Source organism: Rhinatrema bivittatum, chromosome 14, assembly GCF_901001135.1.
Source record: "Rhinatrema bivittatum chromosome 14, aRhiBiv1.1, whole genome shotgun sequence".
Taxonomy (NCBI): Eukaryota; Metazoa; Chordata; class Amphibia; order Gymnophiona; family Rhinatrematidae; genus Rhinatrema; species Rhinatrema bivittatum.
In genome coordinates, this window is record NC_042628.1 from 73,812,860 (window position 1) to 73,838,782 (window position 25,923).

Below are 25,923 nucleotides of genomic sequence, written 5' to 3' on the forward strand. Positions count from 1 at the left end.
ATAACTCCACATCCTATCAGTAATACATAATTTCATTTCACTACATCCACAAAATGAGAGTGTTACATCTTTGGAAACACAAAATCATTTCCTCAGGATAGAATGAGATAAGTTCATCTGTCAGTGAAACATCAGTCCTGTTGGTGTGATGATGGAGAGTGGCTCATAAGAAGAAGTGGGTCAGACCAAGGGTCCATCAAGCTCAGCATCCTGTTTCCAACAGTGGCCAAGCCAGGTCACAAATACCTGGCAGGATCCCAAGAGGTAGACAGATTTCAAGCTGCTTATCCCAGGGATAGCAGTGGGTTTCTGCAACACTTAATAATTGTTTATGGACCTTTCCTCCAGGAACTTGTCCAAACCTTTTTTAAACGCAGCTAAACTAATAGCTTTCACCATATCCTCTGGCAATGAATTCGAGCTTAATTATACATTGAGTAAAAAGATATTTTCTCTTATTAATTTTAAATGTATTACCTAGTAACTTCATTGTGTGTCCCCTGGTCTTTATACTTTTCAAAAGAATAAACAACTGATTAACGTTTACTCATTCCATTCCATTCTGCTCCTTCTAGACAGACAGACACACACACACACACACACACAAGACATCCAGTGCTTTCAGTCATTCCAGTCAATAACGTGTAATTTCCAGTCATCTTACTTTGGTTGAAAGAAGGCCATTCATTTCAGCCAGCTTGCCAAGTCTGAATTGAATGATGAAAGAACCATTGAAAGACAGAGCAGGAAGGGACCTCAAGAATCATCTAGACCAGTGGTTCTCAACCTTTTTTCTGTCGGGACACACCTGACAGATGGTTCTCACATGCATGACACACTGACCCATGATCGTCACGGGGCTAGATGTAAAAGTACAGTTTGTATCCACGGGAATCCCCCTGACCCACAATAATGGATGTAAAGCAGAATTATGACATTCCCCATACAACTCACCCTACAAAAAAGATATTCTGGTTCTGGTGTCATCTCAGTAACAGCAACTCAAACTCCTTCTACTTCCAGGCTCAATAGCCCTACTTATGAAAAGACAGCAGTTTACCACCAATGCATGTCCTCTTGAGAAAACACAACAAATAAGACCGATACAAACGCTTACATGCTAGCAAAATATCTCATCTCGGTAACAGACACAGAACAGACCTAACATACTCCCAGGATCTGTAGTAATGCACATAAATTAATCCGCACACAGTTACACCCTGTATTATGGAATACACTCAAACAGGAGCAACCCTATCTATGAAAAGGCAACACTATAAATATTAAATCAGGCCCTAAAAACCAATACACCTCTTATTAGGAAAACAGAACTAGCAAGCAGCTATAGATCCCCACACAGAAATAATTGTAAAACTATACTAATAAGCAGAATAAATGTTTCTAAACAGCTATGAACAGAATAACATCCAAAAATTAAAAACTATTAAAAATTCTCCAAACACCAATAAAATATTTCAAAAAAAGCAGACACATCACATAATATTAAATAATTAAAATGGCAGTCAATCAAGAAAAATAAACTTAAAAAGCCACCTTTACTTACCCCCCTCCAGCAGCTCTCCTACTCCTCTTCCATGCAGGCCGTAGCACACAGCAGAAGCAGCAGTAGAGGCTAAGCTCTATACTCATGGTCCTCTTCCTTAATGCCCATGTCTCTCACACACACACACCATACCAGTCATGCCCCCATGACCAGTTTCTGTCTCTCACACACCAATCATCTCCCAAACAGTCTTTGACACACACACCAGTCACCTTCCTGAACAGTTTCTCTCATGCCATACACACACACACACACACACAGGCTTCCCACTCCCGTGTTCTACTTACATATACGGGCTTCTCACTCTCATAATCACTTTCTCTGTCTCACACACACTCATCAGTCTCTCACTCCCATGCTTGTTCTCTCCACATGCACAGGCTTCTCATTCCCATAATCACTTTCTTTCTCTCACACACACACACACACACACAAACACACACCAGTCACCTGATCTCTCTCATGCATACACACACACAGGCTTCCCACTCCCATGTTCTTTCAGATATACAGGCTTCTCACTCCCATGCTGTGTCTCACACACACCCAGGTTTCTCACTCCCATGCTCACTCTCTTCACATGCACAGGCTTCTCATTCCCATAATCACTTTCTCTCTGTTAAACACACATACATACACACACACACACCAGTCTCTCTCTCATTTCCATGCTCGTTCTCAACTGCACAGGCTTCTCATTTCCTGAATCACATTCTTTCTCTCATATTCACACACACCAGTCTCTTTCTCTCATACACACCATCACCTTACCAACCAGTCTCTCACTCTCATGCATGCACACACACTCAGGCTTCCCAATTCCATGTTCTGTCTTACATACACAGGCTTCTCCCTCCCATGCTGTGTCTCACAAACACCCAGATTTCTCACTCCCATGCTCACTCTCTTCACATGCACAGGCTTCTCATTCCCATAATCACTTTCTCTGTTACACACACACACCAGTCTCTCTCTCATTTCCATGCTCGCTCTCCACGTGCACAGGCTTCTCATTCCCTGAATCACATTCTCTCTTACATTCACACACACCAGTCTCTTTCTCTCACACACACACCATCACCTTACCAACCAGTCTCTCTCTCATGCAAGCACACACAGACTTCCCACTCCAATGCTCTCTCACATAATCAGGCTTCTCACTCCCATGCTTTCTTTCACACACATCCACCCCCCCCCACAACAGCAGGCTTCATGCTTTCTCACATACCCAGATTTCTCACTTCAATGCTTTTTCTCTCTCTCACACACACACACACATCAGTCACCTCCCTGACTAATGTCTCACACTCTCACATACACATCAGTCATCTCCCTGAGCAGTCACTTTCATTGTCTCTCACATATACACACACATCAGCTTTCTGACCAGTTTCTCTCACTCACACACCATCACCTTACCAACCAGTCTCTCTCTCATGCAAGCACACACACACACAGACTTCCTACTCCAATGCTCTCTCACATTTAAAATTCTCACTTTTAAAATTCTTCACACTCCGGCGTCGCGCGCCGGCGTCGCGCGCCGAGGAAGCCCCGAGTCTACATCCTGGTCTTTGGTTTGATTTTATAATTCCATTCTATCTCTGTCCGCCCTCCTACCAGCTCATTCAACATATCAGCACCAACAAATCAAAGCACAAACATCACTAAAGAACGGCTTTAACTTTCAAGCCCCATCTATCTACAAAAGAACTGGTAAACCAAACCACATACAGGTAGATAGTGGCACCAGAGACTCCAAGCCACTGATCTACATAACCCAAACCAACTTCACAAAGAAAGCTCGCAGAACTTCCAGATCTACCAGCAGACCCCTCAGAAGATTTGTAATATCTCATTATACGTCCACCCAATACCACCAGGTCTTCCTTAAGCTTCCACTTAACATTCACCCATCTTTCTCCGGACTGCACTCACCCAACATACCCCATCATACATACAGCACTCTTCTAACATTATCCACCCAGCACTCTTCAAACCACATTCGTCCAGCTCTCTTCAGACAGCATTCGCCTAGCACTCCTGTTAACCGTAACAATTCCCACAGTCTTCCACTTCAGCCACTTACATCCCAACATGCACCCCCTCACAATTCCCATCATCCACAATCCCAAATGGAGAACACCAAAGCCCCCTTCCCTCCCCCATCACAATCGTCAACAGAGGCTCAGGCCCATCTTACTGACACCACTCACTCAATTCCTTGGACTAACTCTCTTCTCACTCACATTGATTAATGCGCAATCGATCGCTAAGAAAAGTCATATATTCAACGACTACCTATCCGATACAAAACCTGACATCTGTGCTATCACAGAAACCTGGTTAAAACCCACCGACACTGCACTAATAAATCAGTTACCCATACAGGATTATGATGTTCTCTCTATTCCCAGACCTAAAAAAAGAGGAGGTGGACTTCTCCTCGCAGCCAAAAAAACGCTGGGTCTGACTTTGCAGACTTCCAATAACATATCAAAGATTGAATTTGCCCTATTCAACTCAAAACATCTGACTATCGGCCTAATCTATGCTCCCCCCGGAATACTGGAAGCTGACCCATCTTCCATCATAGAACTTACAGCAAAACACCTAAATTCCACGAAACCTACCATCCTCATGGGAGATTTTAATCTACATGTAGATATCCAACCTCATTCTACCAACTGTAAAACTTTTCTCTCCTCTCTCAACAATATGGGTTTCAGACAAATAGTGACTGAACCAACCCACAAAGCAGGCCATACGCTGGACCTTATCTTTATAAATGAAGGTATCACAACCCACACCACTCCAACTTGCACTCCAATACCTTGGTCAGACCATCGAATTATATCATCGGTTTTAAAAATAAAAGAACTTCCACCACAATCCACACAACCTATAACTATATCGCTTAGGAAACAGTGCTCAGGAGACCAACTCGGTGAACACCTAGCCAAGGAACTTGAGCACCTAGACCTATCCGACGTAAACTCAGCAACTTCATCATGGACCAACATCACTAAAAAGGTTGCAGATCAAATTTGCCCCATGACAACTAAATCTATCAATCCAAACAAAGACAACAGGAGACCCTGGTTCACACCAGAGCTAAAAAATCATAAACACGAGTTGAGATGCAAGGAACAAAATTGGCGAAAAAACCCATCTACAACCACCCTCCTCATCTACAAATCATGCCTTAACTCATACAGAAACAACATCAACACAACAAAGAGAATATTCTTCTCCAAAAAAATCCACCACCTCATCTTTGATTCAAGAGCTCTTTTCTCCTATGTATCAACCCTCACAAAACCCCCGGCACCGACCATTCCAGACGATCAAGCACTCACTAAAGCGAACGAACTAGCAGACTTTTTCGACAACAAAATCACTTCACTTCTAGCTCCCCTCAAGGGACCATCTACACATCCAAAACACGTAATCAACCTCACCCCCCCAATCTTCGCAATCACCCGCTCAAACAAACACCTCATTCAACCGCTCAACCACCACTCCCAACAGATCAACAACCATCGCACCCAAATGTCAAACAACCTAACACTTCACTAACACTACTCAACACTTTTGAGCTCACATCCACTCTAGAAATAGAGAATATTCTCAAGAAGATAAAACCATCCTCTCATCCATCAGACCATATTCCATACAACAAACTGTGTCTGATCTCCAACACCATAGCCAAACCTTTAGCAGACATTATTAACTGCTCCTTCTCTCAAGGACATGTCCCGAACCAACTCAAGTTAGCCATGCTCAAGCCGCTCCTCAAAAAACCTAACTTACCCACCTCAGACCCAGCAAACTTTAGACCCATAGCAAACCTCCCGTTGATTGCCAGAGTTATGGAGAAAGTTGTAAACAAACAACTTACAGAATATCTTGACGAAAACAACATCCTCACCTCAAACCAATTTGGCTTTCGTAAGTCTATGAATACCGAATCATTATTAACATCATTATCAGACACTATCATTTTCAACCTAGAAAAGGGCCAACCTTGCCTCCTCGCTCTCCTTGATCTTTCAATCAGCGTTTGATACCGTTAACCACTCATGCCTCCTGCAACGCCTAATAGACATTGGCATTACAGGAGTAGTTTTTAACTGGTTCAAATCATTTTTGGAGAACAGAACATACAAGGTCAAGATAAATAACAAAGAGTCCCACACCATCGAATCCAAAAGGGGGGTACCACAAGGATCATCCCTCTCCCCGACTCTTTCAATATTTATCTACTCCCACTTTGTCAACTTCTCACTAACCTTAAGCTAAGACATTACCTATACGCGGATGATATTCAAATCCTCATCCCTATAGAAGATTCCATATACAAAGCCATATCATTCTGGAATAAATGTCTGTCAGCTATCAACAATCTACTCACCAGCCTCAACTTGGTTCTAAATAAAAACAAAACTGAAATCCTCATTATAACTCCGGAAAACTATACCCCTTCCTCACATTCTAACACTAATCAACATCCGGTCACCACAGGGCTCTCCACCACACAAGTTAGAGATCTGGGAGTCATCATAGACAACAGACTCAGTCTCAACAAATTCGTCAACAACACAACAAAAGAATGTTTCTTTAAACTTCAAACATTAAAGAAACTCAAACCTCTCCTCCTATACAGAGACTTCCGCATGGTTTTACAAGCCATCATACTCCCAAAGCTGGATTATTGTAACTCTCTCCTCCTAGGCCTTCCAGCATGCACCATCAAACCACTTCAGATGGTCCTGAACGCCTCTGCAAGAATTCTATCAAATGCCAAAAAGAGAGATCATATCACCCCAATTCTCCACCATCTCCACTGGCTTCCAATTAAATACAGGATCCAGTTCAAGTCTTTAATGATGATACATAAGGCCTTACACAACATCGCACCTCTCAACCTAACATTCCAAATTCAATTACACACATCTGTGAAACCAACCAGAAGCGCCTATCAGAACAGACTAATCACACAACCTGCGAAATCCGTTCTGAGGAAACGTGCATTATCCACAGCGGGCCCTTCACTTTGGAACTCGCTCCCTCCAGACCTTCGTTTAGAACCATGCCACTCTACATTTAAAGGGAAACTTAAGACTTGGCTTTTCAAACAAGCTTTCCCCTAGAGCCAAGAACACGAAGAAAAGTCTTTTCAAGCCCACAACGAGTTATTCAGATCTATTTTTTTCTTCCTTTGTTAATCAGAAATTTACACATGCTGACTTCAATGTAAAACTTATTACTTTGTTGTTGTTCAATGTAAAACTTTTTTTATTCTGTTCTATGTAAACCGCTATTTGTAGCGATAGTTACTGTTCTTTGTGAACCGGGGTGATATGTATATTATACAGGAACCTCCGGTATATAAATTAATTTAAATAAATAAATAAATAAATAAATAATCAGGCTTCTCACTCCCATGCTTTCTTTCACACACATCCACCCCCCCCCCACAACAGCAGGCTTCATGCTTTCTCACATACCCAGATTTCTCACTTCAATGCTTTTTCTCTCTCTCACACACACACACATCAGTCACCTCCCTGACTAATGTCTCACACTCTCACATACACATCAGTCATCTCCCTGAGCAGTCACTTTCATTGTCTCTCACATATACACACACATCAGCTCTCTGACCAGTTTCTCTCACTCACACACCATCACCTTACCAACCAGTCTCTCTCTCATGCAAGCACACACACACACAGACTTCCCACTCCAATGCTCTCTCACATAATCAGGCTTCTCACTCCCATGCTTTCTTTCACACACATCCACCCCCCCCCCCACAACAGCAGGCTTCATGCTTTCTCACATACCCAGATTTCTCACTTCCATGCTTTTTCTCTCTCTCACACACACACACACATCCTGACTGTCTCACACTCTCACATACACATCAGTCATCTCCTTGAGCAGTCACTTTCATTGTCTCTCACATATACACACACATTAGCTCTCTGACCAGTTTCTCTCACTCACACACATGCTCTCAATCACACGCAAGCTGGCTGCTTCTTTCTCTCAATCACTTCCTCTTTCCCCCCCCCTCACCCCCCGAGCACAAATGGTAGCTGCAGCAGCCTCCTCCTCCAGCCCCCGCAAGCCAAGAAAGAAGACTCCCATCGGCCGCGGGAGGCTCCTGCTGCTGTCTCCTTTCCCGATTACCGTCTGCTTCGATTGCTCGGGGGCCGATGCTGCAGCCGCCGCTGCTACTTTATCACGCGGCACTGCTCTTTCTCCTTCCCGCGCACCGCATATCACTTCCTGTTCCGGGTCATGGGGGGGGCAGGCGCGGGAAGAAGAAAAGGCCAGCCACAAGTGCCACAGCTTTTTTTAGCACTGCTGCCGTTCCCACTGGGCTTGAACGTGCTGATAGCCCGGCGGCAACGGCAGCAGGGAAGAAAGAGCAGCGGGAGAGACCGGGAGCACGCGACACAGCAGCCGGTGCTTGGCGACACACTAGTGTGTCGCGACACACCGGTTGAGAACCGCTGATCTAGACCATCCCCTGCTTCCAGACAGCTGTTTGTCTACCTGCTCTGAAAAACCTCCACCAACAGCACATTACCTCTTTGGATAATTCATTCCAGTTCTCGGCTGCCTCATGGTTAGAAAGTTCTTCCTAACATCTATTTCCTCTCCTCAGTGATGATGGGAGACTCAGTCCTTTTTATTATCACCCCCTTTATTATGGATTTGAAGACCACTATCAAATCACCTCTGTAGACTCAATAATATATATATTTTATTTATTTATATTCCGCTTTTTAGCACTTCAAAGTGGATTACATTCAGGTAATGTAGGTATGTCCTTATCCCAGAAGGCTTACAATCTAACTGCCTGATTCCCTAAGGCTTTTCTCCCATTCTGTGTCCATGGGAAAATACCTTGATGAATCAGGCCCTACGTTTGCACCTGAGGCAATGGGGGATAAAGTGACTTGCCCAAGGTCACAAGGAGTGGCAGGGGGATTTCCCTGGTGTGCAGCCCGCTGTGGTAACTTTCTCACATGCCCTTTTACCTAAGCCTCATATTTTAATCTTTTCATTATATAACATATCACTTCACCAACAAAACATGTTCTGCCCCGTGGCACAATATTTCCCATTCATGATCCGCCATTAAAATTCAGCGACTGCCAACGATCTGCCAATTCTGTAGAAAATAACCTCAAGATGCCAGGCCTTAATAGCTCTCTACTGGTGAAACAAAACTGCATTTTAAATTGTATTTTGTTCTTTCTTTTGGCTCCTTCCAGTTCCCATCCGTGTCCTTAGCCTACGAGAAAGCAGAGAGTGACATCATGCATCTGAAGCCACGAAACCCTCGCCGGGACCGTTTGGTGAACGAAGCTCTGGCTGTCTACTCTTACTTCCAGATTGGTGGGTTTAGGAGGCAGTTTATAAAGAGCTGAACTACCTCAAAGACATAAATAGTCTGCAAAAATCAAAGAGTTTTCAGAGGATCCTAGACGAGGTCATGGTATGAGGCTGAAAGGTTGTGCACTCAGGAGTAACATTAGAAAGTATTTCTTCAGAGGGTGACACATGCATGGAACGGCCTCCCAGGGGAGGTGATGGAGACCAAAACTCTTGCAGGATTTAAAAGAGCTTGTGACAAGCACAGTGGAATTTTAGTTGTGAGAAAGCTAAGGCAAAACTGGAGATCAAGTAGAGTCTGCAGTGTTGCAATGGGAAGAAAAATGGATTGTGTCTGCAGTTATGATTTTCTATAATGTGTTGTTTAATGATGGGCTTTTGTTGACTTACATTACTGTGTTTTTAAATGTTGTACCTCACCCAGGGGGCTTCGTGTCTTTGGCGAGCAATGAGCAACAAATACATAAACACATAATCTTCTCACAGTGGTGCCCACTGGCTGTTTTTTGTAGACTTGGCAAAGAAAAAAATGGAGTCAGCTGGCAAGTTTACGTGGAAGAGCTTGTTGGTGGGGAAACTGTATTTCAGAGTTGAGCGTCACTGACTGGAGCATAAACATTGGAGGATATTTCTGGATACTGGGCTGTCAATGGGGAACAATTCACTGTTTCCCCTGCGCAGCAGTTTAAATAAGTCCTGTGCTATTTGGGCATCCTTGGGTCCTTCAGTCAGTACAATGTCTCGTGCCTGTTGAAGGGTGGGGTGCATTCAGTAAGTGATAAATGCGGGAATGGCTCCAGCCTTGCTGAGGCCTGGCTTGGCTTGTGCTAGCTGCTGGAGGGTGTGTATCGTACATAGGGCAGGGTAAGCAGCGCTTTGAGGAATTAGTGTATGGATGGATAATGAAAGAAAGGGAAGAGAGGAGGGAAGAGAGGAAGGGGTTTTCCTCACTTCTCAGCTGAGGAAAGAACACCTAAGAGAAGTGTTCGAGGTTTGCTTGGCTGATGTGACCACCACCTTTCTCTCCTGCAGGTGTGATCCAGTCGTTTGCAGGTTTCACAGACTACTTCACTGTCATGGCCCAGGAGGGTTGGTATCCTCTTTACTGTCTGGGACTTCGAGCAAATTGGGAAAATGACAAATTACAAGACCTTGAGGACAGCTACGGTCAGGAATGGGTGAGCAGATCCCTCCCTCGCCTGTCAGTGTAATCAGAGTTAGAAGAAAATGGACTCTTTCAATCTGTTTCTTCTCCACCTCATTGGAATTCTAGGCAGTGAACACATAACTTTCTTATCCTGTTTTCCAGCTAAATATGACTGATCTAGTTTAGGCTTCTTTCTACAGACACTGCCCTCAAAAGTGGTCCAAGTGATCCCCCAATCTATTTATAATTGATTTGACTGCAAGGCATTAGTCTACTGAGGTCAATCCCTGAGTTAACAAAATTCAGGGCAAACAATTTGTTTCCAGTATCCAGAGAAAGGCCTTGTAAGAGCTTCATCCAAGTTTATGCTCACATCAAGAATCCCTTCTTGACTGAAAAGTATTAGAAGAAAGTCTTTGCTTAAGTACTCCCCAATCGAGGGCAGTAGCAGTGCAAACTCTACCCTCCCGTGGTTCCGCCATTCTTAGTACCCTGCCACGGAAATGGGCAGCCACAGTACCTGCTCTTCCCAACTATACAAGGGCAGGAACAGACTGGAGGTTGCAGGCTCATCCAGACCTTAGTCTGACTTCCCCTGACTTGAGGCAGTGCTTTTGGGGTGTGTGTTACTGTCCATTAGCGAATGGACTGAGACCACCAAGTCCATAGATCCTTGAACTGCAGGCAGCAAGGGATCATTTTTGGCCACTAGGCCAGAGTTGGAATTCTGGAAGGGAAAATGCCTTCTGTCATTCTCTGAGAAATGTGGATCCTGTATTGCTTGTGGGCACACTATAAAGTAGTTACAATGTTCCTGCAAAATGTCATGGAAATATAATTTTCCTGATGTCAGAGACATCAGTGGTTCTTGACTTTGGACCTGTAAGTCTCCCGGACGGGTGTGTTTTTTAGGCTAAACAAACAGTGCATATTAACCTGGTTCTTAGACTGAAGGCAGGCAAATACATCTCAAGCGTATTCATTTTGCATCTCCTGAAACCGTAGCTGTGTGAGGGTTCTGGTAATCACAGAGAGAGCTGTTGTCACTGCCCTAGCCTTCACGATGTTCTTCTTTGTCTCTCTCAGACCTTCAGCCAGCGCCTCTACCAACAGTACACCTGCTACACCGTCTTTTTTGTCAGCATTGAGGTCTGCCAGATTTCAGACGTGCTGATCCGCAAGACTCGGCGTCTCTCCACCTTCCAGCAGGGCTTCTTCAGGTACTGGGAATTGGCTGGATCTTCCACGACGGGGAGGAGGGGCAAAGAGCAGGATGCATCACCTTAACTTTCTATTGGTGGGCCTCAACCACAGCCGCTCTCGGATCGGGTTGCAGGCAGCAGGTTCATGGGGAGCATGAGAAGAAATCATTTCTCATTGACTGGATAATGGAGATTTGTTTGCAGGCATTATTAGTGCACAGTTCTAGTAGCCACTGGACTTTTCACAGGGTGTGATACCTTTTACGGAACCAACAGAAGAATTACCCAAAGATGTTATAAATGACTGAGATAACAGGAGCTCCTTTTTCAGATGCGTATCTACTATCATAATTGCTACTTTGGTCAAAATGCTACAAATAATCTAGTCTTGCTGACCCATCTCTGGCGCACTGTGGAAGACTGATCTTTCCTGCATCTCTTCTGTCTCCTTCCAGGAACAAAGTACTGGTGATTGCTATAGTCTTCCAGCTTTGCTTGGGCTGCTTCCTCTGCTACTGCCCTGGGATGCCAAATGTCTTTAACTTCATGCCAATAAGGTGAGTTGCTAAAGTGAAATACTGTTCTTATAAAATGCCTTTCCTGTACATACCTAGATCACTCCAGACAAGTGGGTTTATGCATCTCTACCAGCAGATGGAGGCAGAGAACAAAATCTTGAGGCCCTGCTACATAACCGAGAGCGCCACCTGCAGTCCCTCACTACTTCTCTGTCTCCAGCAGATGGTAGAGGTGCTAAGCTGACCGATTTTTTTTTTTGTGAGAGACAGATCAGGTATTACTGAAGTTCTGAAGGCTCTGTGAGGTGTTAGGCTCCTTTGTGGACTATCCCTCAGGTGGAGCAGGGTGATCGGGGGGGTTGGAAACCCCTGATTGATGTTCGCCCTCAACCGGCCGGAGATCCTGATAGCCAGGGGACCGGTTCCCTCTGGGTCACTGATGCCCCCTCCTGAGTCTGCACCAGCCTCTCAAGGAAGTACCCTGTTTTCTTTAATTAAGCTGTTTGTACAGCAGCTGGAAGGAACAGCTGGCGGTGAGTGCCTTAGAGACAGCGGGAGCTGTCGGCACTTCAGGAGGGGAAGGTTGGAGGGTGCTCCTCTCCCTTATCCCTCACTGCGGGGGTTCCGGGGTCGGTGAGGGAAGTCACAGCTCGACACACTGGGACCATGGGTGCAGTTTACTTTTTCATTCCCTCTCAATTGGGGCCTTGCACCGGCGTGGCCTCGCATCTTTGCCAGCTGGACCCTTTGCTTTCGGTTTGGGGTTTTCCTGCACATCGCTCCGATCACTTTTGTTGGGCGGCCGACGTGCGCTGTTATTGCCATGTGTGCAGCCTGTTAGTCCTGCTGTGCGTGCCAGCGAGCGTGCAACTCGCCAGCTGAGCCGCGTGTGGGGCCTGTACTGCTGCGGGAATTGTGCCAAAGCCACTAGTAGCGGCCTGCAGGGCCTGTGGGACTTCGTCTGCTCAGCTGAGCAGTAAATCCTTGTGTCCCAGTTGCAAGGCGGGTGATGAAGGGACTGCAGGGTGGGGGGTTACCTGGTGACGAAGGCCCTTCATTCATCGGGGGCCTTGGGGGATCCCAGGGGGAAACTGTACCTGTTGGAGATCGTGTGCAGGACTCTGCGCCCATCAGGGATTTGCAGGATGGTCCTACCCCTCTGTCGCCTGTGGTATAGGATGATTTCAATGGGGGTCAAGATTCGGAAGCTAGCCTTGCTGATCAGAGGGCTGAGGACCAAGAAGATTTATCTCCAGAGTTCGTTCTACTCCTTCATAAGGCCTTCCTGGCAAGGAAGGGAGCGGGGGTCAAGCGTCCGAAGAGGCCACCCTTGTGTGCTTCTAAGATCCCTAAGGTGGTGCCTACAGGAGGATCTGGGGACCTGTTGCAACAATTGGGTTTGGGTTGAGCAGGTCTGGAGCCTGAACCCAGAGAGAGGGAGGACTCTGATGGACGCCGACCCGGATAGGAGCACGGATGTTACCCCGAATGTGGAGCCATATGTGAATAAGGATGATCTGGACTCGGAAGAGTTGCTGGTGTTGGAGGGTGATGACCCTCGACTGGTCCGCTTGTTTAAGAAGGAGGAGTTGCGTCCCCTCATTCCACAAGTTTTACAGGTATTGGGGGTGAAGGTGACTCAGGAGGAGTCGGATAATGAGGGTGTGAACCTGGTCCTAGATGGTCTGCGGGGGTCCCCTGGTGCCTTTTCTTTGCCGAACAAAATTCGCAAGCTGGTGAACCAGGAGTGGGACTCCCTGTAAGTGGGCCTGAAGGTTGCAAAGGCCATGGCTAAGCTTTATCCCCTGATGGAGGAGACTTTGGAGCTTCTGCGGGTACTGAAGGTGGACGCGGCAGTTTCAGCAGTCACTAAAGAAATGACCAGCCCAGTGGCGGGGGTGGCCACATTGAGGGATGTACAGGACTGCAAGTTGGAGATTCAATTTAAGCGGTTGTTTAAGGTGTCTGCTTTGAGTCTGTGGGCAGCAATCTGTGATGCAGAGAGCCTGCCCATGCTGGGTGCAGACGTTGCGAGAAGCGGCTTCCTCCGGGGATGGGGATTCTCTGCAAGCGGCACGTTTGGAGGCTGGAGTGGCCTATGTCACGGATGCGCTTTACAAGTTGGTTCGCGCTTCGGCCAGGAGCATGATCTTGGTGGTTGTGGCTTGCAGGCTTTTGTGGCTGCAAAATTGGTCTGCGGACATGTGGTCCAAAGCCCAGCTGTGCAATCATCTCTTTAAGGAAAACTCCTGTTTGGGGAGGATTTGGATTAGCTGATGAAAACTTCAGAAGAGTCCAAGGGAAATAAGTTACCAGAGGACCGAAAGTCCGGCAAGAAGGTTTTTTCCGCCTCGGTTTCGGGATTCACGTAGGTTCCGTTCTTATAAAGAGCAATATACATTGAAATATGTAGAAAGAAAAGACATGGTAAGTAAGCTCATACCCCAATATTACTTTTTTCCTAAACATTCAGGGGTAGAATTTAAAAGGTTGCGCGTGCAAGTTATAAAACCAAGGGTCGGTGCACGCAAGGTGCACAATTGTGCACCTTGCGTGCACCGAGCCGCGCTACCTTCCCACCCCTTCCCCTAACCTTTTCCCCCCCCCCCAGCCCTACTCTAACCCCCCTCAAAAATTTTGTTTTACCTTTTGCGCCTGCCTCTGGGCAGGCGCAAGTTGCGCGCGCTGGCTGACTGCCGGCGCGCGATCCACCAGCACAACAGCAAATATGGCTGCTATGCCGGGAGGCCTGCCCCACCCCGGACCGCCCCCCTCCCCGCCCCTTTTTGCAAGCTCCGGGACTTGCATGTGTCCCGGGGTTTACGCGAGTCGCCGGGCCTTTTTAAAATAGGCCCGGCGCACGTAACCTTTTTTTTTTTTTTATATTTAAATTTTTTTATTAAAGACACAACGACACAGAAACATACTGAAACCATGTGCATCAATACATCTAGCTTAAAGTGTACACACCATACAAAGCACACATGAAAACAAAAACACTGCCTAGTCAACAGGAGTATCAATGTAAAAATAACAATAAAAATAAACAGTGGCTTTAGTAAACTCCAAGTTGGGGAGTGTTGCCATCCAATCTGCACCACCACTGCTCCTTATTCCGCTCTCAAGCTGAGTTTTCGGTGTCGAAGATCTACTCCCAGGATCAGGAATGGCCCTCTCCACAGCTTCTCCAACCGGGTTCACTCCTGCTGCTCCCAAAATGGGTCCATGCTCCTCAGCACGTACGCCCTCCATAGGCCCCGCCATCGTATCAGCTCGGGTACCCTCTCCTTCATGAGCAGATGAACAACACGCTCATTTCCAGGAGGGGAAGGCGTTTTAGGCACCCTGGCAGTCAACGATATTTCTTCGATCTGCGGAGACAGCGTTTGCTCAGTGTCGTTACCACCTGCAATCTCTTCCAGAGGTCTCATTGGGGTAGGAGAGAAAAAGCCCCCTATCTGCGTCTGTAGGCTTCCCAAAGTTGGGGAGCTAGCACTGGCCCCCTGCAGTTTGGCCTTGCGCTTCGTTTGTGGCATCAAGAAGCAATCAGGAAATAAGAAATAAGGAAAAAGAATAACGCGGCAGAGGAGCTTTTCTCAGCATTCCTCATCGTCGGCCATCTTGGCTCCACCCCTCCATCAAGCAGTAGAAGACTGCATAGGTTCCATTCTAGCAAGCCCGCTTCCAGGGCGGGAACTAAGCAGTCAGCAGTCGTCAGCAGTCCTTTCGAGGATCCTAGAGACCCACCAGGGACGGTACTGGCCAAGGAGCCAGTGGTGGAAAATCTTCGCAATGAAGCCAACTTAGCCCATTCTTCCAAAGAAGTGGTAGGGGCAAATTATCCAGCTTTTATGAGGCGTGGGCCAGGATTACCTCAGATTGCTAGGTGTTAGAGGTGGTTCGCGATGTTTATACACTAGAATTCTCTCGTCCTGTCAGGGAAGCCTTTCTGGAGTCCCACGTTGTCTCCAGAAAAAGTGGGAGGCCTTCCAGGAAACTCTGCAGAGGCTGTTGTACATCAATGCCATCGTTCCTGTTTTGAAAGAAGAGCAGGGGGGCAAGGAAAGTATTCCATTTACTTTATAGTGCCAAAGAAGGAAGGCACATATCGGCCCATCCTCGACTTGCAGATGGAAACGTTGAGGACAGTAATGGTGGCGGTTTGCAGAGGAGAGTTCTTGGTGTCATTGGATCTGACGGGGCATACCTCCATATTTCCATTCGGTGGGAACATCAAATGTTCCTGTATTTCAAGGTGTTGGGTCAGCATTTTCAATTTCGGGCACTTCCCTTCGGTTTGGCCACGGCATCCCGGTCCTTCACAAAGGTGATGGTGGTGGTGGCAGCGGCCCTTCGCAGAGAGGGAGTGTTGGACGACTGACTGATTCAAGCAAAGATGGAATAAGAGTGTCAGAGATCGATCCAGAGAGTTATGTTCACTTTGCGGTTGCTAGGCTGGGTGATAAATGTGGCAAAGAGTCACTTGGTTCCTTCTCAGACACTGGAATATCTGGGGGCGCTATTTGATACCCAGCAGGGCCTCCCAGTAGAGTGGTTCCAATAAAAGCAAAAATAGCCCATGTGCCTATAAGTAAAGAATCAATTGAGCTAAAGGATTCCAAATTATCCCTATCAACTGAAAAACAGGTTGTTACTACAAACAAAAAACACACTTTAAAATGTCTGTATGCCAATGGCAGAAGTCTAAGAAGTAAGATGGTAGAGATACAGTGTATAGCAGTAAATGAGATAGACTTGATTGGCATTTCAGTCAGCAGGTGGAAGGAGGATAACCAATGGGACAGTGCTATAATCAGGGTACAAATTATATCGCAATGATAGGGAGGATCAATTTCGTGGGGGTGTGGTGCTTTATGTCCGGGAGGGTATAGAGTCCAACTGGATAAAGATCATACAAGAAACTAAATGCACAGTAGAATCTATATGAGTAGAAATCCCATATATGTTGGGTAAGAGTATAGTGATAGGAGTATACTATCGTCCACCTGGCCAAAATGATCAGACAGATGATGAAGTGCTAAGAGAAATCAGGGAAGCGAACCAATTTGGCAGTGCAGTAATAATGGGAGATTTCAATTACCCTAATATTGACTCGGTAAATGTAAGATCAGAACATGCTAGAGACAAAGTTCCTGAATGGAATAAACGATTGCTTCATGGATCTGTTGGTTCAGGAACAGACGAGAGAGGGAGCAATTTTAGATTTAATTCTCAGTGGAGCACAGGATTTGGTGAGAGAGGTAACTGTGGTGGAGCCACTTGGCAATAGTGATCATAACATGATCAAATTTGAATTAATGACTGGAAGGGGGACAATATGTAAATCTACAGCTCTAACACTAAATTTTCAAAAGGGAAACTTTCACACACTAAGAAAGGCAAAACAATTATTAGCATGGTTAAAAGGTGAGGTGAAAGAGGCTATTTTAGCCAAAAATCATCCTTCAAAAATTGGAAGAAGGATTCATCTGAAGAAAATAGGAAAAAGCATAAGGATTGCGAAGTATAAAACATTAATAAAACAGGCTGAGAGAATTTGAAATGAATTTGACTATAGAGGCAAAAACAAAAAATGTTCTAAGATATATCTGAAGCAGGAAACTTGTGAGGGGGGCTCTTAGGGAAGATAAGGACATTGCAAAAAGACTAAATGAAGTTTTTGCTTCTCTATTTACTAATGAGGATGTTGGGGAGATACCGGTTCTGGAGATGGTTTTTTTAAGGGTGAGCAGTCAGATGAACTGAACCAAATCACTGAGAACGTGGAAGACGTAGTAAGCCAGATTTTGACAAAATAAAGAGTAGCAAATCACCTGGACTGGATGGTATGCACCCCAGGGTTCTGAAAGAACTAAAAAATGAAATTTCAGCTTGATTAGTTAAAATTTGTAACAACATTAAAATCATCCATTGTACCTGAAGACTGGAGGGTGGCCAATGTAACCCTAATATTTAAAAAAGGCTCCAGAGGCGATCCGGGTAACTATTGACCAGTGAGCCTGACTTCAGTGCCAGGAAAAATAGTAGAAACTATTCTCAAGATCAAAATCATAGAGCATATAGAAAGACATGATTTAATGTGACACAGTCAACATGGATTTACCCAAGGGAAGTCTTGCCTAACAAATCTGCTTAATTCTTTTGAAGGGGTTAATAAACATGTGGACAAAGGTGAACTGATAGACGTTGTGTATTTGGATTTTCAGAAGGTGTTTGGTAAAGTCCTTCATGAGAGGCTTCTAAGAAAACTAAAAAGTCATGGGATAGGAGACAATGTCCTTTCGTGGATTGCAAGCTGGCTAAAAGACAGGAAACAGAGAGTAGGATTAAATGGTCAATTTTCTCAGTGGAAAAGGGTAAACAGTGGAGTGCCTCAGGGATCTGTACTTGGACTGGTGCTTTTCAATATATTTATAAATGATCTGGAAAGAAATACGACGAGTGAGATAATCACATTTGCAGAAGATTCAAAATTATTCAGAGTAGTTAAATCACAAGCAGATTGTGATAAACTGCAGGAAGACCTTCTGAGACTGGAAAATTGGGCATCCAAATGGCAGATGAAATTTAATGTGGATAAGTGCAAGGTGATGCATATAGGGAAAAATAACCCATGCTATAATTACACAATGTTGGGTTCCATATTAGGTGCTACAACCCAAGAAAGAGATCTAGGCGTCATAGTGGATAACACATTGAAATCATCGGTTCAGTGTGCTGCGGCAGTCAAAAAAGCAAACAGAATGTTGGGAATTATTAGAAAGGGAATGGTGAATAAAACGGAAAATGTCATAATGCCTCTGTATCGCTCCATGGTGAGACCGCACCTTGAATACTGTGTACAATTCTGGTCGCCGCATCTCAAAAAAGATATAATTGTGATGGAGAAGGGCAACCAAAATGATAAGGGGAATGGAACAGCTCCCCTATGAGGAAAGACTAAAGAGGTTAGGACTTTTCAGCTTGGAGAAGAGACGGCTGAGGGGGGATATGATAGAGGTGTTTAAAATCATGAGAGGTCTAGAACAGGTAGATGTGAATCGGTTATTTACTCTTTCAGATAGTAGAAAGACTAGGGGGCACTCCATGAAGTTAGCATGGTGCACATTTAAAACTAATCGGAGAAAGTTCTTTTTTACTCAACGCACAATTAAACTCTGGAATTTGTTGGCAGAGGATGTGGTTAGTGCAGTTAGTATAGCCCAGCATCCTTTTCCAACAGAGGTCAATTCAGGTTACAAGTACCTGGCAAGTACCCAAAACATTAAGTAGATCCTATGGAAAGAGGTCACATCTGTCCAGTTTCAGCTTCTTGTTGTATTCTGCTTATAACTGACGATGTGTGTCGTCCATCTACAGGTTCCAGTGGTGGTTGGTTCCACTTCCCTATGGGATGCTCATTTTTTTCTATGATGAGATCCGGAAGCTGGGAGTCCGCCGGCACCCTGGCAGTAAGTACAGGCATGGGATATGCTCTCACTATATACTGGAGGTTTAACCCTGTGTGGTCCTGCTTCATGAGGGTGGGAAGAGGAGACTCCAGGCCAGTTCAGCCTCTGGCTTCATTGCTTATCTCAGTATGTGTGAACGAGCCCATAATATGGACCAGTCTGTCCACTGACAATCTCATCATAAGGACTGCTCAGTTCAGCGTGTGTGTGTGTGTGGTATCCAGTCTCACCCTGGCACGTGTGCTCACTTTTCTGACTATGCTGTCTTTGTCACTAAATTTTACTAAGATCTGTGCCAATATGCTGTCATTATCACCAAACAATCCACAAGATGGGGGAAAATTAACCTACTTAACACCACCCAACCCACACCGAGTTAATTAAATGAATATACCGCACACCAGTAACCACCATGTCATTTAAATTATAAACTCACTTCTCCCAATAGAAAACAAACCTTTTAGAGAGGAGAGTGATGTTTCATAAAGAACGTTCAAGATACCATCCAGGTTATCTTTGATGTTTTATAAACGTTCTTTATGAAACATCACTCTCCTCTCTAAAAGGTTTCTTTCTATTGTGAGAAGTGAGTTTATAATTTAAATGACATGGTGGTTACTGGTGTGCGGTATATTCATTTATTACACAAAACAAGTTTAAAAATAAAACAATAAAATGAATTAATTCGGTGTGGGTTGGATAGTGTTAAGTAAGTCATTATCACCCTAGCATAGTAACTCTGTAAATGAGGGCAGATACAGACCAAAGGTCCATCCAGTCTGCCCAGTAAGTTGCTTTTGGTAGTAACGGATGCTCCTTGCACGTTACCCCCCACACACAAGGGTTACTCCTAAAGTTAATATACGTTAACCCCATGTTTTCATTTCCTCTAGCCTGAAGGGCTTCACGTGCTTATCCCAGTCCCTTCTTTCTCATCTTCACCACCATTTCCAGGAGGGTGTTCCAGGCACCCACCACCCTCTCCATGAAGAAATATTGCCGGACGTTGGTTCTCAGCATTTATCTCCAGTATTCACTGTTGACTTTCGGTATCCACCTTCAGTGCTCACCACCTTGCAGGAGCAGATTCCCGGGCGCTATCCATTCCCAGCTGGGGTCCAAACTCTAATTCCTGCTGACTGGGGAGCCGCCCACTGAGCTACCTGTCTCTAAATACCTGGTTTCAGGGACACTCCTTCACAGTCTGTATCATCTCTCCCCTGCACCTCCTCTCATCTGGGGGACACATATTTAGATCCTTCCGCCTCTCCTCATTGGTCTTCCAATACAAACGCCAACCCATTTTAGTTGCCCTTCTCTGGACCACTTGCCGTCCTGACTCTCCTTTGGAAGATACAGGCTTCAGAACTGAGGGATCACCCAAGAGCTGTATCAGCGCTTTATTTTCCTTCTGGTTATTCCACTCTCTGTGCAGCCCAGCACCCTCTGCCTATAACCACCACCTTGTCACCGTGCTTTGATGCCTTCAGATCTCCACTCGCTGTCTCCCCATGGTCCCTTTCATGGTCCGTGAACATTAGTATTTCACCCCCTATCGCATACAATTCAATTTATTGCACCCAAGTCCATAACTCTGCCCTTCCTGGCACTGAATCCCAGCTGCTTAACCTTTGACCACTGCTCAAGCTTTCTTAAATTGTTTCGCATCGTCTCTGCTCCTTCAGGCATATCCACTCTTTTGCAGATCTTAGTAATCATCTGCAAAACCACAAAATTTTCCTTCTAACCACTCTACACTGTCACTCGTGCAGACATTTAACAGAACTGGTCCTGAACGTGAACGTCCCGAACTGGTCCCGAACGTGATCCCCGAGGGACTCCACTGTTCGCTCTCCAGCGCAGGTTCCATTTACCATTACCCAGCGTCTCTTGTCAGTTAAACAATTTGAAATCCATTTCACCACATTGGCACCCTTTCCTGGGCTTCTCTCTTTTTTTTTTATGAGCCTCCTATGCAGGACAGTTATCGAGGGCTTTGCTAAAATCCAAGCAAGCATCGAGTGCTCTTCCACAATCTAATTCTCTAGTCACCCAATTAAAAAAAAAATCATTCAGATTCATTTGACTGGAGCCTCCCCTCTGCTGAAAGGTCAAGCAATCCCTCAGATTGTAGATAGTTCACTTCCCTATCTATCAGAGCAGAGTTTTCATTCAGTTTTCCTCCATGGAGGTAAGAGTAACAGGCCTGTAGTTTCCAGCCTCCTCCTTGCTACTACCATTTCTCCAATTTCATGGCACTACTGCCGTTTCCAGGGATCTATTGAACAGGTCTTTCGCTGGACCCGCCAGCAGACCTCCGAGCTCCCTCCGTATCCTGGGATGGACCTCGTTCAGCCCCTGGACCTTATCAGTTTTCCTAGTTCTTTCCATACATTCTCGTCTATGAATGCATCTACTCCACTCACATTTGTGCTTTTGTCAAGCAGCATCGGTCCTGCTCCAGGGTTTTCTTTAGTGAACTTTGAAGATATTTGCTTCATATTTCTGCTAATTCTTTATCACCCTCTTCACATTGCTCTTTGTCTCCTTTCAGTTTTACAAAACCACCTCTGGCCTTCCTCATCTCACGGATGTATCTGAAAAACATTTGGTCTCCTAACTCGACCTCTTTGGCAATCCTTTCTTCTGCTTGACATTTTTCTTTCCTCCTCTCATTCAACTTCATCAGATATTCTTCCCTGTTCTCCTCTTTTTGGGATCCCTTGTATTTAGTGAACACTGATCTTTTAGCTTTTATTTTTTTTAGCCACTTCCTTTGAAAACCAAATAGGTTAATTTTTCTGCTTACTTTTCTTCTATAGATTTAGCTCCTTTTAATTTGTTCCACTTCTCTCCTCTTTTCCCAGACTCCTAGTTCCACCTAAAGTACGTCCCCATTTTATGTCTGTAGTTTTGAAATCCTAAACATGGATCTTAGAGCGACTTCTCTCCAGCGTGGCTGCTACATGAAGCCATATTATCCGATCGCTGGTGCTCAGGCGAGCACCTACTTGGACATTACAGATATTATCCCCCTTTGTAAGCACCAGATTGAGTATCGCTTCTCCTCGCGTGGCTTTCATCACAATTTGCTTGCGCATAACTCCCTTGCAGGCCATGCGCTCTCTCTCTCTCTCTACTGCTTGCAGATTCTGCAGCAGGGATACTCCAATCCACATCACAAATCTCCAAGCTGCAACACTTCTCTTCTTTCCTACCTTCTTAATGTCTTCTGCCAGATCTCTGTCCAGTTCTTCCACCTGATTTGGAGGGCTGTAGAACCCACCAATGTAAGTGGAAGCTCTCTCTCCTTTCCTCATGCCCCCTCTATTTCAGATGCTCGGATATTGCTTCTCTAACCTTTCTAAACAGGTTGTAGCCTGGTACGGCTGGATCCCATTCGTGAGCCGCACTGTACCACGTTTCTGTATTAGCAACAATATCTGTTTGCCTGCACTATTTGGGCTTGCAGATCGGGAATTTTATTGCCTAGACTACAAGCATTTGCATCATAGCTTTCTAGCTGTTCTTATTCAGCTTGGTGCTTTTTCTGGACACTTTGTGGCCGATGCAATATAAAGCATGGAAAGCGGGCGCTGACTTTTCAGCGCCCGGTTTTCTAATGTGTGCGTGGCGCCCGCAGTGGGGACACCATGCAATACCCAAATTAGGTGGTCGCCGTGGCTGCTGTTATGAAGACCGACGCCGGTAAACTCGGTCTTCATAACTCGACGGGCTGCCTTGTTTTTTTACTTAAAAAAAGAAGTACAGAAAAGCAGTTTTTCCTGCTTTTCTGTACTTCTTTTATCTGCCCTGAGCTATTAACGCCTGCTCCACGCAGGCGTTAATAGCTCAGTGATAAATGTGTGTCTGAGACGCACATTTATTTTTTTGCATGCGGAGTGAATGAGTAATAGGCTCATTCACACGTGACGAGCGGTATCACGTTCACTCTGCGTCCGACGCGGGTTATACATTGCACGCGACAGCGCGCTATACTGCATCGGCCCCTTTATCTGCTGTATTAAGCTGATTATTAATTATTCTGCCTACTTCATGTGTTTGTTAGGGGGGTGACTTCCAGCTACCACCCCCGTCCTCTAGTTTAAATACCTAATGACCTAGGATTTGAATTTCTCACCGAGGATCCTTTCTCCTGCCACTGACAGATCAATCATCTTTGCGATTCAGCCCCAGCTCCCAATGCATCCAAAATCTTCTTCCCTGCACCAGGTATTGCTTTGTCTACATGGACTCGCCTCTCCTTCCCCTTTCTATGACCTGGTAACAGTTCTGAAAAGGCAATAATCTTGGTCATATGCCCAATCCATTTCCCCAGTCCTGAAATAACTCTGAACTGGGTGGATGCCGTTTCTAGCAAGGTCATTGGTCCCCAATGGATGACAACATCAATTTTAAAGTCTTTCTTCATAATTCACATTGACTGTCTGGTTTATATTTCTACCCGATGAGGATCCTGCAAGGGCTTTAACTACTCTGCTCCCCTTAAAATGTGTTCCTCGCTCAGTGCCTCCGCTGACAGAATCTCCCAGCACAAGCAGCTTTCTGCTATGAGTTTTGGCAGTGCTGTTGGATTTATGTGGGCTTTGGTTATATACAGCACTTCTCTTTTAGATACCACTTCAGTATCGAGTGTTAGAGAATCATCATTTTCCAATACAGAAAAGGCATTTTGTACTGGAATCTCTTGTGAGTGGGTGTCTGGCACAGCTCTAATCCTGGAGAGGTGTGCTACAGCTCTAATCCTACCAGAGCTCACTGTCATCCATTTATTCCTGGGCTTCTGAAGCTGCTGAGGTAGCGAGGGCAAGATTTCTCAATCTTTTAATTTGGGAGAAGTTTCTTTGGAGGTTACCAATTCCTTTTTAACTGTAGTTAATTCAGCTTTAACTTGAATCAACTCCTTTTTCAATGAAGAGAGCTGTGATGATTTGCCTCAAGACAGAGGCACCACAGTTATTACAGTGAATCATAGGCATGACGACAGGCGCTTGGATAACAAAATCCTTTAATATTATAAATATATTCTATTGATTGGGTACAGCTTCCTTGTATGTTCTACCAGGGGTGGGTGGGGACATGCTTTTTTGGTTTCCTACTATTAGTCAATGCCTTTCTAGTCTTGCTGGATTGAGTAAGAGTTGAAAATGTATTGATTATAACAAAGATACATAGGCATATCCATCTCTGTTATATGCAATACATTTCCAAATCTTACTCAGTGGATTGTTATTGACTCTGCCAAGGCCTACCCAATCCTTTTCCACTTTAACAACTGCTGCTGCAGTGCTTCCTCCATGTTACAAAGTTCCATAGCAATCCAGCAGGACAGGAGCGGCCATCTTCTGGGATGTCATCACTACAGCAAGGAGATCAGAAGGAAGGGTGAGCATACAGGGTCCACAGAAGGGGAGGGAGGTGCCATTAGATAAACTTGCATCTTACTAAGATGACCCCGGCCATATTATGAAACAATTTCCATAGTGACCTTGGAGTGGGTGCATGCTATTCTCCCTTGAGTCTTCAGAGTTAGAGGTGAGATATGCTGAAGCAGGTCCAGTCACGCTATGAACAAACTGGAGCATGAAGAGGGGTGAATGGGCCTTCAGCATTCCTAAGATCCTAATTAACAGAAGCTGATCCATAGCTTAGGAGTGGCGATGGGGGTGGGTAGAGGAAGGACTGGTTATACTAGGAGAGAGAGACGGGGGGGGTAAGGGGAAGAGATAATTGGCTTTGGTTGGAGTGATTTCACCTTCTCACTGTCTCGTTTTCTTTCCCTTGTAGGCTGGTGGGACAAGGAGCTTTACTACTGAGTACGCCCTTTTTCTTCCACTGTGTCCCTTACTGGGAGGCAGTGGCTACAAGATAAACTAGAAATGCATAGAAGGAGGCTTGGCGTTGACGACCCAGGCAAGAAATGAAAACAGCAAAAGAAGACGCTCAGCAACAGCTACAAGGGGGATCACTGCCATCCCGAAAGAGCCCCCTGCAAAATCCAGGGACTGTCCAAGCTCCGAGGGGACAGAGGCTCCCTAATGCTTTAATGTAAAGAGTAGGCCTCCTACTTCACTTGTATTTATTGGGGTTTCTCTTTCTGCTGAAGGCTTGAGGGGGGAGCAGGTATTGCTGGATATCTACAACTATAGGATTTGCTTTCTCTTTAGCATGTAAGACAGTGTAGCTTAGAGTGGTTAAAGCTTAAAAGCCACTTTAGAAAATAAACAATTTTTTTTTAAGAAGAAAAATTCTCTCTTTCCATGAAAAGATTTTTTTTTTTTTGCACGGTGACGTCTCATTATTATTATATGCGACGTGTAAGGGTTGCACATTCCTCCTATCCTGGTAGCCCGAGATCCTCTGGGAAACTCGGTCCCTGAACATGAATGCCACAGGGATGGTCGTGCCAAACGTAATAAGGAAGAAGGACCTCGCCCGAGTGCAGCGGGGGAACCACTCCTACAGTCTTAGGGTAGGTAACGCCTGGGAAGATGTCTTTTTTGGACAATTCAAACCCTGTGCTCTTCTCCTAGACATACAGCCTGTCCCTCTTCCCCAGTGCCCACTCCTTCTCCCCCATCCTATT

The 25,923-nt window shown here is 45.3% G+C and overlaps 1 protein-coding gene across 1 annotated transcript in view; it reads left to right on the forward strand.

The window, feature by feature from the left end:
- The window catches only part of ATP4A (ATPase H+/K+ transporting subunit alpha), a 67,621-nt gene extending 42,078 nt beyond the window's left edge, over positions 1-25,543 (forward strand). Inside the window, exons 18-23 of the mRNA XM_029576339.1 lie at positions 8,857-8,980; positions 10,010-10,155; positions 11,211-11,344; positions 11,782-11,883; positions 19,225-19,316; positions 25,125-25,543. Coding sequence (XP_029432199.1) covers positions 8,857-8,980; positions 10,010-10,155; positions 11,211-11,344; positions 11,782-11,883; positions 19,225-19,316; positions 25,125-25,153 — 627 coding nt within the window. The 3' untranslated portion in view covers positions 25,154-25,543. The remainder of the gene's footprint in view (positions 1-8,856; positions 8,981-10,009; positions 10,156-11,210; positions 11,345-11,781; positions 11,884-19,224; positions 19,317-25,124) is intronic.
- Positions 25,544-25,923: the final 380 nt, after the last annotated feature.